Source organism: Pelecanus crispus, chromosome 6, assembly GCF_030463565.1.
Source record: "Pelecanus crispus isolate bPelCri1 chromosome 6, bPelCri1.pri, whole genome shotgun sequence".
In the NCBI taxonomy this organism is placed as follows: domain Eukaryota; kingdom Metazoa; phylum Chordata; class Aves; order Pelecaniformes; family Pelecanidae; genus Pelecanus; species Pelecanus crispus.
The window spans coordinates 58,347,817-58,361,442 of record NC_134648.1 but is presented as its reverse complement, the minus strand read 5'-3'; the positions used below and the strand labels follow the sequence as shown (position 1 = coordinate 58,361,442).

At 36.8% G+C, this 13,626-nt stretch overlaps 2 protein-coding genes across 2 annotated transcripts in view; both read right to left on the bottom strand.

Annotated features, from left to right (window-relative positions):
- Positions 1 to 13,626, bottom strand: part of PAPOLA (poly(A) polymerase alpha) — a 461,100-nt gene that overhangs the window by 258,834 nt on the left and 188,640 nt on the right. The gene's annotated exons all lie outside the window — the stretch shown is intronic.
- VRK1 (VRK serine/threonine kinase 1) overlaps positions 6,761 to 13,626 on the bottom strand; it is a 35,281-nt gene continuing 28,415 nt past the window's right edge. The window contains 1 exon segment of the mRNA XM_075712558.1: positions 6,761 to 7,108. Coding sequence (XP_075568673.1) covers positions 7,026 to 7,108 — 83 coding nt within the window. The 3' untranslated portion in view covers positions 6,761 to 7,025.

Sequence of the window (13,626 nt, the reverse complement as noted above, 5' to 3'; positions counted from 1 at the left end):
CTCCTCATTTTCAGTTCTCTTCAGGGCAACGTATATTTCAATAAGGCTAATAATTAGCCTAATGAGGCTAAATAATTAGTCTAATAAAGCTAAACTACTTGTGGAATAACCCAAAAATTCCCTTGGAAGGCTGAAGGAAGAAGCATATTGACCTGAAGTAAGCAAAGTAACTAATAAAAGAAAATTAATTTTACTATAGGTACTCAACATCTCACATTCTAGTACACCAGGTGCTATGCAGATGGGTAAGAAGACAACCACCTCTTGAAAGAGCTTAAAACAAAGCCAACATGCAAAAACTGTGAAGAACACAGCAAAAACACAAACACATTTCAATACATTTGTTTCTCACTCCTGCGGTTCCTCATTACCTCGGTCACAGTACCCTTAGTTAATCAAGGAATGTCAAGTTCAAGCATAAGTTCTGCGGGTTAGCTTAACAGTTATTGTGTTGCAGTGTGCAATTTCACTTATGAATTACTCATTCCCTGTTAGGGCCTCTCTTGCGATTTTGCTTCTATCACTACTCTTAAAGGATAATTCAGCGGTGTGCTAAACAGCCAAAAATACCATCATCTTTCTGGCAGGCAAGGGGTACATTTTTAGAGGAACATAAACTTAATTTTCAGAGATACTGGATACCTGCAGCTTACTGGCTTCAAATATTTTGGGCACTACCACCTCAGAGAAGTCAGGCTTTCCATATAAACAACTGGAATTCACCCCCAAAACAGAATAGTTTCCACACAGAGCAAAAAGCATTCTGGTCAGATTTAGAGAAAACCCTGTGCTGCTCTTATACCAGAAATGGATGATGAGTTTCAAAATTGTTTTTAGGAGGGCTTTGACTTGAGGAAGAGAAACAAGCAATCAGTGAGACAACTCACTGCCACACATGGAACCAGCTAATGTATGAAGATAACAGAGGCAAAAAATGTTGCCAGTCTCTAAGGTGGTATATCAAGTGACACCTGGTCTGGATAAGAGATGTGTTTTAAATTCCACCTCCTTCCAGGTTTGACAACACCAATTAAAAAAACCCCAAAGTCTATAAATTACTGATGATCAGCTCTGTCAGTGACAGAAAGAACTAGTTGTTAGACCATGTCCAGATATTTTCAGCACCATATTGTATTCTAAATATGGTGCTGTTTACTGTATACCTTCCGCTATGGCTATTGCCAAGCATTATTAGAAGTGAGTCAGGGACTGCACATTTGCTAGCACAGATCCACCCTCATCATTCCAAAGGAAACAGCACCATAATGAGAGATTAGTGAGAATGTAAGAATAAAGGCATTTTTATTTTTTTATAGATATATCTGTTTTCAGAAAGGAATTCAGTTTATTAGTAAAACTATTTTTGTTGAGGTTTAGCAGCAGATAAACAAAATTAGCTGGAGGGTTACTTACTTTCAAGTAGATCCAGCGTTCCACTCCTCTCCTGGCAGAAAGGAAAAGGAAAGTACCTTCAGGTTTTCAAGGCACAGATCGTGTATTTCTTGTGGTATGAAGTAATTTCTTTTAACATTCAGCTGTGCAATTCACCAATTCCCAGAACTGCATGTTATAGTTTGCATTCTGAACAAAGCTAAGTACCTTCCCTTCCAGGGCTCTTTTGTCTTCTAAATGCATCCTCCTTGGTTGTATTTCATGTTATTGTGTTCTCACTGCTTCTGTATAAATGAACATATTAATCCTTAATTTTCTAGGTTTCTTGCTCCATTTGCCAAGGAAGCATTTTCCTTCTCTCAGAAGCTGCAGATGCAGATTACCACTGTGCCAGTTTCTTCCTGTCTGGAGTGGTCTGGCAAAAGGAATTAGTTCAGGAAAGTTCATAAAAATGTATATTTTCTTTTCACTTCTACTGTACTTCACAGCTGTCTCATTGTGTTCTCATCACTTTTCTTTCGAGTATACTTATGAAAAACCCATCACAGCAGCTAAGGTCTGCAGGGTTGGAAAGCTGACCTCCCAAGACAAGGGGTAGAAATACAGGAGGCAATCTTTTTCCCATCAAATGACAGTTCCTCCACAACTCTTTTACCCTTTGTGGTATCCCTGAGAAAAAGCAAAACCTCAATTTTGGCTTGTTGCAGCATTCACAATGGTGAAAAAAATGCTGTCAGGATTCACTTGTCAGCAGCTTAGGCAGTTGTGGAACTTGAGGTCCATTTCAAAATACTTCACATATTTGTGTGCAGTAGACCTAAAGGCAAGGGAATTAAAAACCATGTTTAAAGTCTGACTTGGAAGCCTACATGGGCAGAATATGCTCCAGTCTGAAAGAAGACAGGTTTTGGTTGGGATAAGATGAAACACAGACCACTAGAAAGAAGTACAAGTGCAACACTGCTGGTGACTTCATGTTTAAAAACATGGCATGGCAGTGTAGAGAAAACTAGCCTGTAGCATCCAATTAGAGCTGTTGCATTTTTCTGAGCTGTGTGGCTTACTCTGCATCCAGGCAAAACTCAGGTCACAGAAACAGTATATTCCCTTTTCTACATATCCCTTCAGGAAGAAAGGGGGGAAAAAAAAAAAAAAAAACCCAAACCCAAAACTGTTGCTATAGAGGTATCATCCATAGAGATAAAGAAGGCCTAAAATGAAGCAAATAATTCATAGAATCACATTCCTAAATCTTCAGATGCTCAATCTTGAAAATATCAGGGAAGAAAACTGACATGCATGTGAGTTAGCATGTAGTTGCATAAAGCTATCCATGTGACCCCAGCTAGGACTCCAGGATAATTTCCAAAGAAGTTGATCCCACCACGCCTGCTTTCTCCCTGCCTGTGAGAAAGGAGGTCACAAATATCAATCCTTGGACAGACAAAACAGATGCTTTCTCCCTTTGAGGACTGCATTATTGCAAAAACCCCAGCACCCCCAAAACAGTGTGGGAGGTGAAGGAATTGGCACTTATTGCCACAGAGCTTTTCCAGTCAGTTTGATGTTACAGTGTAGCTACAAACTATGGGATCCAACTGATGTTCAATGAGCACCAGCTCTACGTCTTGTTTAACAATGGAACTGGTGCACTATGGAAACTCTAATTTAGATGTCTCACTATATATGCTGGTAAAAGCATATATATACTGGTTATTCAGACATAATCCGGGGTTTGCCTCACACCTCCTACAATGAAGCTACTGATACTTTATCATCACCCATACAGGGCACTGCAAACCATCCTTGAAACAACTCATCAGCAACTGGTAGACTCTCTATTAAAACTGTAGCAGTATTAATATCTGATGTCTTCACAACAGTAAAGATTTTTTTTTTTTTTTTTTTTTTTTACAAACAGAGAAGTCTGAGAAAGCCATTATTTGTCACAGGATGATCCAAAGGCTGTTAATCTCCTGTCTACACCTTAAGAAAGAAAAGAGGAGAAAAATCTAATTTAAACAAGTGCTACTAGGGATAAAAAATTCAGACTGATGCTACGTTAAATTACTCGGGAGGCTGAGGTATCCAGCCATGGTCTTCAGTAAAAAAGAAAATTATAGGGTCTATCAATTAGAGAAGCGGTGCTCTGAGCCTATGTGCTGGCATGCTTACAGTTTTTTTAATGTCTGGCAGGATGTTTTACAAACTAAACTCAGCAAGATGACAATTCCACCAGAAGGTGCTTCAGATGGTTTTGCTAATAATTTTGATCAGCTGAAATGGAGAAAAACATCACTTCATTTATTTGGCTTTTCCAGAACCTGTCAAATCTGAGCAGAACCATTAATTGCCCCCTTCTGCATCTCCCCCCCCCCCCATCTCTCCCACCTTCTTCCAGAAAAGACACACTTCAATTTTTTTTTTTTTTTTTTCTAAAAGTATTCTGCATAATCAGCCTTTGTTCCCAAAACAAACTTTGGTCATTCTTTGTGCACTTCCTTTGCTAGAAGGAAGTGCCATTTCTTGAGAATATTCATTGGAGGCTGGTATGGCTCCTGCTGCAAACACGTAAGTGCTAACCACCATATATTGGCTTTTGTTTTAATAGCCTTTTAACCAACTTTGTTAATGGACTGAATGCAATTTAGATATGGAACTTGGCTAAAATGTAGCTTCAATTGGCTATTAAAATTTAAGAGCCAACTAAGATAGCTAATTACAAAAAAGCTCCAGTGATAATGCTAAGCAGAATTAGTAATAGCAAATGACAGTCTGTCTAGTCTTATTCCCAAAGGGAAAGAAACTCTTAACTGAGAAGTCAACCAGACAACGTGCAGAAAACCTAATTGCATTACTGGTATTATGGCATCCCAAATCTGGCAGCTCGCTGGGACAAAACAGTGAGTAAAGTCTGTCAAACTACTCAGGAAAGCAACTGACCCCCTTCTTAATGCTAGCTGCAACAGATATCAGGAATTATGTTATTATTTTGTATGAATTTATTGGGAAATATTCCTGTAAAAATTATCAAATCAGCATCATCTAAAAAATATCTTATACCCATCCCGAATTCGATTCTCTCTCCAGATATTTTAGATTAGGGGAAAAAATATAAACAATCTGTCTGCAAAATGTTCAAGCACTAAAAGAAGCATTCTGTGCTTCATTATCAATATCCTCATTACACCATCAGCTGAAGTGCCGACTAGTTCTCCTGTGAAGATTTATCATATATGGTGGCCACTTTGAAACATAGGTAGCGGAGTCTTTAACATTCCCTACTCAAGTGTCTCCCTGCTGTGCCTGTAAATGTCAGTCCAGTTTTTTCACGGCTGTGCGCACAGATTAGAAACAGCAGGAGAGCTTGGGAGTATGACTACAATACCAGTAAGGACACTTGTCTTCATGGCACTGCTCAAGTGATTCTTGGAATGCAGGACCCTGCTGTTTTCTAATATTTACACACAACTGGAGTCATCAAGAGCAGTAAATGCAGTCTAAAGGCAGCTTGCTTCTTTTGTGTTAGAGGCTTTACGTTCGAATGGGGATGTCAACAAAAACCTACTACACCCTCGCCTCTTACAGAGTGCGGTATTGCCCCATTACTGTTTTGCAAAACAGCAAACACCCAAGCGTGCAAGCACATACTGTATGCAACACATACAGTGGTACTGCAGGTATTATCACAGCCTTCCACTTGGCTCATCCTGACCACCCCACACTTCAAACATCATTGCAGTTTACAGTGAGCCAGAGACATTCTTGCCTGTGAAGACTAGTTTTGCACAGTCTCTTGTGAGCAGAGGCAAGCCCTGAAACAACATTCACCTACAACGGAAAGCACCCTTTTACTTCACAGAACACTTGCCAGTACAAACTTTTTCCAGGACATTTTTGGGGTGGGAAGAGGTAGGGGTGGCTTATGAAATCTGCACCTCAAAACACTCTTTTCAAATACATGGAAATGTTTGTGTTTGTCGCATTTGGCTTTGGTAGTGTCAAAAGAAAACACGCTCCTTGAAAACTTGGAAAGTAAAGAAAGGAAGTTTACCAGTAAATAAGTTACTAAAAAAATTAAAATGTCAAACAACTAAAGTACCAAAGAATGACATTCAGTAAGCAAGACAAGCAAGAGAACACAATATGCTTTCCTGACAATAGTTCTTCAGAATAGTGTAACAGACTTTTTGAACAAAATGATTAAATGAAGTCATTAAAATGATAGTTTGATTTGAGGAGTTTTAAGTATGAGACAGGCTTTAGCAGTCCTATTTTTACATCTGAAACAAAGAGAATGCTATGCTTAAACTCATCTGCCACACTTTGCTAACACCCAGGAAAATGAATCTGTATAGCAGTCAGAACAGAAATGAGAAAGCACTAGATCTTTTAAATATGTTATTCCAGTTTTATTTCAAAACAATGGATTCCCTTGTTTTCAAAACATAACCTCATCATTCATTCAATATTTTAAGCTACAACATATTTATTTCAGTGAGTAGCTACTCAGACATTACGCAATCAAGCAAGCAGAGCACTGGACATCCACACAAATACGCTGCTCATTGGCTCATATGGATTCCTTTTGGCTTGCCCAACTTCATAAAGCAGTCTTCCTGGTAAGAATGATGTTCATGCCCTAATGATACGTATTTTTGCAGTGTCTAAATGAAAAGTAGTGGTACTTCACACTGAAATTAAACTCTGTATTTTCTGACTTACAACTCTGAAGAGAAGACTCAAAGCCAAGCAAGGAAGTACTTTCAAGAAAGGTTACATGCTTCTCAACTACTAAAAAAGGGTAAACCATTAATTTGTTATGAGAAGTACATGTGAGTCAAGCTTTCACTGGAACTAGATACTTTACAAAGTTATTCATAACTTTTCTAACCTGTTCACTAATATAAAAAGAAAACCTGAGGGGGGGATGAGAATGGGTATTGGTTTTGGTTGGTTCTTTTCTTTGCCCTGGACCCTGTGTCTGAAATTCTGGTCTCTCTCTTTCCAGAGAAACTGAATAATTGGAGAAGTGATACAAACACAAATACTATGCAAAAAAAACCCCCCACCTAAAAATCATGACCTGTCCTCCAAAGAATTGTTTAGACACATTTTACAACAAAATAGAATGGAAGCATATGATTTTTGTCTTATGTTCTCTTTTTTTATTTCAAACACTTGAGAAATATTTAAAAATAAGTCTCTACCATTTCAGACTTAATTTCTGTGTACATCTGTGACCTCCAATGAGACTTTACTCAAAATTAAAAATCAGATGCAACACCGCCGTTCCTTATAAAGTACCCATAACGAAACTAAATAAGGCTTTATTTCTACATTATAAAGCAGAAAAAAGCACTTTTAGTTTGCCTTTAAGACATGAATTTGTGTATATAAAATGCATCCTCACTTCAAAGTTGGCAAAATTTTGCATTAGTATTAAAGTATACATAAATTATGCAAATATTTTAATAAAACATTTCTTCTTCAAAACCAGGTACAAACAACAGTCCATGTTTTTACAGGATTCATCATTTAAAAAGGAAAGAAAAAGATTCCAGTGCTACACTAACTGAAAAAACCCCAGAGATGAGCCAAAGAGCAGCTTAATTTGTTGCTCCATCTATTATTTACTTCTGGACTCTCTTTCTGGTTGCTGTGCCTTTCTTGGGTTTTGGCGAGGTCATCTTCCGTGTGCTGGTAGCTCTCGCGTCTGCATTTCAAAAAAAAAAAAAAAAAAAAAAGACAAGATTTTCTATAAAATAAAATAACAGAAACGGATCACAAGAAAGTATTTGTAGTCTGTAAGAGGACAAACCAACTCAAATCATTCATTTACTTTTGATGGGGGGTGGGGGCCATATGACATGGCCTCAGAAAGAATTTACCACAATTTTCACCGATTTTCTCCTGAAAAACACTGTACAATTCAACTTCTCAAACAGCAGCATTACATACAGTTGAGCCAATTTAACAGCTCACGTCCACCAAAGCATGAAGAATCAGATCCTCTTCAAATCCTAACCCTTCCTCCCTCCCTCCCTCCCCATGCGCCAACTTTCAGTTCTATGATCCCTCCCAGTATTAAGCCATTTTTGGTGCTCTTTGGACCTTGCGCTAAGCTGATCCAGCTCCACAACCTGACAAAGAACTTTTTTTTGGTCTAGTATTCTCATAGTTTAGTGAGATGCAGCATCTTAGAGCATTCTGAATGGAGCTTATACAAGGGGAGGTGGAAGGCACACAGGCAGAAAAGAGGAAGATTTTTGTTTGGCAGTGTCGAACTGTTAAATCAGCCCAGCTATCAGTGCAACTTGAACTACAGATTTCAAGCAATTATTTGGCAATATTTATTAACAAAGGTAACGAACAGTGCCATCTAAATAAGATCCATAACAAACCTGGCAGGCAGGTTGTTCAGAGAGACCATACTTAAATGCAATAATAAAAAACTCCCTGCACTTTGATGCTTTCCTGCCCACTAGCAGAGAAAAGGGAAAAAAAAAAAAAAACACCACAGCTCATTTCTGTGAATCATATTCAACTGTAGTCACTTTGAGAAAAAATATTACATATAATAAAATTGCTACCATTTTCACAAATGCAGTAACAATTAAATGTTTTTCATCTCCTAGTCACGGTATTTTTTAAATTTTCTTTTTCTTTTTTTTTCCAATCTTGACTTCCTCCTTGAAGTCAGCATGCCTAACTACATAAGTTCTTGCTAGTAAAACTATATATAACTCCATAATTCCTGTCAACTTCTTAATCTGCATTACTGACAAAGAAAAAAAGGTAAAATTGAATTTCAAGGAAGTCCTTACGAAAGCAGCTGCTTGCATAAGACAACAGCCTTTGAGCAGTATGAGTCACTGATCATTCAAGCTCAGTGAGTAAATTTGGGGGGAAGCAAGGAGGCAGAGAACAATGCAAAACAAACCAAAACAGTCTTGAGTCTACCAAAACCAAAACCACACCAAGAGCAATGAACTATTGCAAACAGGTTTACTTTCATGTTTGTTTTATTTTACATAACTTAATTTGCTCTTAAAATGTTGATTTGAAATTAAAAATACCAAAATACTTCGAAGAATTTTTTCCACTCTTGAAAATGAAATAGAGAATGAAAAAATATTCTTGTTCCTTTTTTGTCCAAAAGCATTTGCTGCATTCAACATAAAACTACAATTAGATTTTTGTCAGACAATACATCTTTGATTAACAAATAACTTGGAAAAAAAAAAACCCAACAGACAGCTCTAGTGATAGTCTCTTATTGAGCAGAGAAGCTTTATCAGCAAAAGTTCTGTTCTAGCAAAACACAGCCCTGCCAACTGCTATGTAAAAATTAAATCTACTCTGGTACCTTTACAAGTACTGGTAGCTAAAAGCAATAAAGCAGGTATCATAAAGTACTAACTTAACTATGTAAATCGTTCCTTTTCCCAGCTAAATTCTGGATTATATTCAAGAATTAGTTTATACTTTTCAAAGTCACAAAATTTTTCAGCTACTATAATTGTGAATTCTAGCAGCAAACATGTCTTCTGACTTTTCAAATTGAGTAGTCTTAGTGGTATGTAGGCAAAGTTATCCTATCAACTGCATGAACTGTACCGGTTCCATCCCTCCTGAGATTTTTTCCCTGGAATGTTTGTATTGCAACAGAAAGCAGAGAATGACCAAAGTTTTCTCTTCAAGAAAAAACAATAACCTGAACTTTTTCCCTTTCTTTAATCTTCACTGGTTTTGACTGAGGTAACTGTGACTTTTCTTCTCAGCCAATCATAGGCTGTATAATCAAAAGCTGCAAAGCCAGGTCAAATTCATGTCCCATTACCAGAAAGACCGTCAATATGAAAATTATGACCTTAGGTAGGAAAATACTACAGGTGTTTGTTTATAGAGGAAAAAAAGAAATGAGTTATCAGATTTTCAAGTTTGCATTTCAGGAAGGTAGTATTTCATGGTAGTCACAGACAATACAAGCAATTGAAGCTTACTAATTCCTAATTCAGTAAGAGCTTACCCATTTCTAATTGCCCATGCTGGAACACCAAAAAGGAGGAGAGAGCTACCCTGCCTCTGATTTTTCCTTTATCTTTACTGCATTAATGAGTTCTTTTCAAGGCTTTTCTAAACAAACCATAATCATGGAGAATCTCTAAGTGAATCATAACAAAAAGGAAAAAAATCCTTGTCATGGTTCTTTTATTCATAATTTCAAACTTAAGCAGCAGAAATATTCTCTTAAACTATCTGATTAAGTTAATTATGTTAAACTCAGAATGACTGCTCTCAACCCATGTTTAGCTTCAAAGTTTGCAGCTATTTCAGAACTGATGATCTTCTGTACCAAAAAGCTCGTCTGCATTTTCAAAATTAGTTAGCCTGATAACTTATATTGCCCCCTCCCCACAAACTTTTCTTGTGGGACAAATATCAATTCTGTTTCCGAAAACAGGCTAAGTCCCATGTGGGCAGCACCAAATAAGGACACAAACAAAGCTATTACAAGCAAAGAAGAGGGTTTTTATAAAGCAGATTAAACTGAATTAGGTTGAAACAGCAATTTAAATAAGGAAGAATTATATAGGCAAAAATAAACCAGATGGTGTCACTGCACAGCTTGTTTTGAGACTGGAACAAAGTTCAGCAGAGGCATAGAGTCCCACAGGCTCTAGAGGAATTATTAGACAAGTTGACTGTGATATCTGATCCTTTCCATGTAAACAGTATTATAAAGCAACTCTACAAAAGAAACCCAGCAGTACTGTGTATAGTTTTGGGCTCTATCCTTCAAGAAAGTTCTGAGAAAAATGGGGGGGGGGGAGAAAAAAAAAAAAAACCAACAAACCAGGAGTGGTGATCATGGTTTCTAGCTAACAAAAAAAAAGAAAAAAGAAAAAGAATTCAATTTTACTAGTTTATCTGATGAAAGGGAAAAAATGGAAGAGAGATATAATGGTGCAGTGTTTTGTACTCATCAAATGTGTGAAAGGTTACGGCATAAAATGAGAGCAATTTTCATGTCCACAGTGGATAGGACAACTAATAACCTTAAGGGAAATTCATAGTAGGTACTAAAAATACCAAAATTTTGATACTCCACCTTATCAAACACTTTTTAGTAGTAAGGATAGCTAAGCATCACAAGTGGCGTTGACCAGGGATATTTCAGAATCTTAATTATAGAGGTTTTAAGAGAAAATATTGGTATGTATCAAGATTAACACAGATGTAGATAGATAAGCCTGTCCTTAGGCTGGTGGATAGAGCAGATCACTTCTTGATGTCCCTTCTCATCTTTACACTGGTTTAGAAACACATAAAAGTGTACTTAAATCAAACAATGAACATTTCTATGAAATGACAAAGATTTCTTTGGTAAAAATAAGCAGACACCAGACTCCCAAGTTTCCCACTTAACTGCCTACTTTGAGGGAAATAAGGACAGTGAGAGATTCTGAGCATGAAAACACAGCTACTGAGCAGATGAAATCAGGTATGATTTAGGTGTTAATGTTGACTCCTAGGTTACATCGTAGGCTAGAATATTTGAAAACAGAACCACATACAGATTTTAGACTCTAGGCAAGCATCAGGTAAGTGAAAAGTATCTAGCAGCAGGCATGCTGAAGGTTAGCAACTGCATCACTTGCATGTGCTGAATTTACACCTGACAAAGACTGAGTACATGCCAGTCTGTACAATGGCTGAAGAGTTCCAGCAATTCTAGTCTATGCAAGCTCTTAAACTAGGCTTGTAGTAATCATCATTAAACAACACAGCTAACATCTTTCGCCCACAAAAGCAGCACATGCAGTCAAGTATGTTGATCAGACAAAGCAAGGTTTCCTTTCTTAAAAAAAAAAAAACCAAAACACTAATGTGTGTGTGCATAATCCCCCACACACTTTGCTGTATGTTTAGCTGTTTAAGAAAAAAAGGTCAATAAATCTGAAGAGTTGGACCATGTGGTGGGGAGTTCTCAAGTGGTTTCTGGAAGAGACGTTCTCAGACTAGCCTCCACATAGATGAAGCTTAATCATCATTTCTGTATAGACACCCAGTGTGCGACAGCAGGACAGTCTTATGACAGAACTGACATTTCTCTAATGCTGGCAACTTCACACCACATATACTGAATTGCCACAGTTAAGCTGACAAGTGGTGAAGTTGACTCCCTAGTCAACTAGATATGATTTTGCATATGTCACTATATCAGATCTTGGTGCAATAAATTAATCCAAGAATGTTTTGTTACTAATTTAAGTAATTAATCATGGACTTGTAATTTCCAAAGGAGACAAATTTAGGACTGACAGTTCTTCAAAATTCTTCCACTAGCCACAGTACCACTTTTGTCTTGCAAAATGTGCTTCAGTCCTATTTCAGCTGTCTTTAATCATACCAAATAACCAAGTCATTTTGGTAGATGACTCCCTAGGAGACCTTTTTCCTTCAACTGCCTCTTAAAAGGGTTCTACAATCAAATTGAAAAGGAAAAACAAGAGAACAGAACCCATATAATTGCTATTTACATATGGAAGGAATAAGAAAAAAAAAAATAGCATTGGAAGCTGAAAGACTACACTCAGCCTCCAGCTGCAAACGTCAAATGGGAACTGAAGCCAGGCTGTGCCGCATTTAATGAGAGTTAAGCATCACACTAGTCTACCATTCTCAAATCAGTATTGGCAGTTTGAATATGGTGCTAAGGAAGAGCTACTTTTGTTTTGAGAAGATGAAATAAGAGTATGTAGTCCTCTGACAAGTCCTTTCCCAACTCTTCCAAGGAACCCTGCATAGCTGATAAAAACCTGTAGTGTAACAGTTCTCAAATAAGAATTTTTCAGTTGAAGCATCTGCAAGGGTGACAAATAGTAGTTTTGGTTACTTGGCTTGTTCTCTTTTCTTCACAGTTCTTTTCTCTACAAAAATTCAGAAATACGATTCAGAAAAAGAACAGAGAGACCAGAAGAATGGAAATATGGTCTTGAATTCCAGGAAATATATGATTGCGGGGTGAGGATGACAGACAAGAAAGACAGTGTGTAGACTTACGGGATGGCTTTAGCTACTCTGTTCTTTCAAGCCCTCTGTTTCCTGCAACAAATGAAGCCAATACATTTCCATATGATAATATGGAAAAACATCAGGACCCAAGAATGTATTATTTGATGACTTTATGCCTGTGTATTTCCTACAGATAACATCGAATCTATGAGTAGTTTTTTTTAAAGTTTTAACATAAAATTGTTCCAGATAAAACAAACTGATTTACTTCTACCTGTAAAAATTGCTTTACAGAAGACATTCCAAAACACAATTGTATATACACATATAAATCACTAGTCACGTGCAGCATGTGTTTAAAAATAGCCCTCCTCTCCACCACACAGCAGCAGGAAGAACAAAGTTTAATTAAATATATTACTTGCAATCTTCGAAATAGTTAGTTCCCTTTAAAAATCTGAGGCATTGCAGTACAGGTTTTTTTAATTTCCTGTAGAAAAAATTCACTTAAAAATTTTATATCTGAGTTTGAATTTGCAACACTTGTTCAGCATACTACAATACATCTTCAGGTCACAGAAAAACAACAAAAAACCAGACATCATTTTTATTCTTAATTTTAAAATTTAAAAATTTTTTTTAAAAAAAATTTTAAAAAAAGCTCTACATGTAAAGTCATTATACAAAACATTACCCCACAGAAAATTCTCCTCAGAAGTTTTTTTGTTTTGTTTTAATACTTTTTATTAGCAGCAAACACAAGAAAGTTCCATGAAGTATAACAAGGAACTTAAATGTATTTACATTTTAAATGTGTTTAAGTGCTAGAAGTGGTCTGAAGAGATTGTACAGAAATAGACTTAAAATATAAAGGAAGACTAAGTAGAAAACTGTGTTCCAACCAGACACAGGAGTAAACAGGAACACTCCCATACTTTACATCTTGGACATTAATTTTGTCTCTTTATTATTATAAGTGGCACATATTCAAGGTGCTTCTCATTGAATTTGTCACTTGCAAATTGTCAAAGAAAACCATTATTCGGGAGGAACCACAAAGATATCTTTGGTTTATATCTAATTTATTTAGCCTTCCTACTCACAATATTTAAGGATCTTTATACTTAAAGACCACCTCCTACCACACCTCTCCGAATTTAAATAGCTTTTGAGGATCCTCAAACAATTTTGGTGCAGGCCATAAAAAGACAG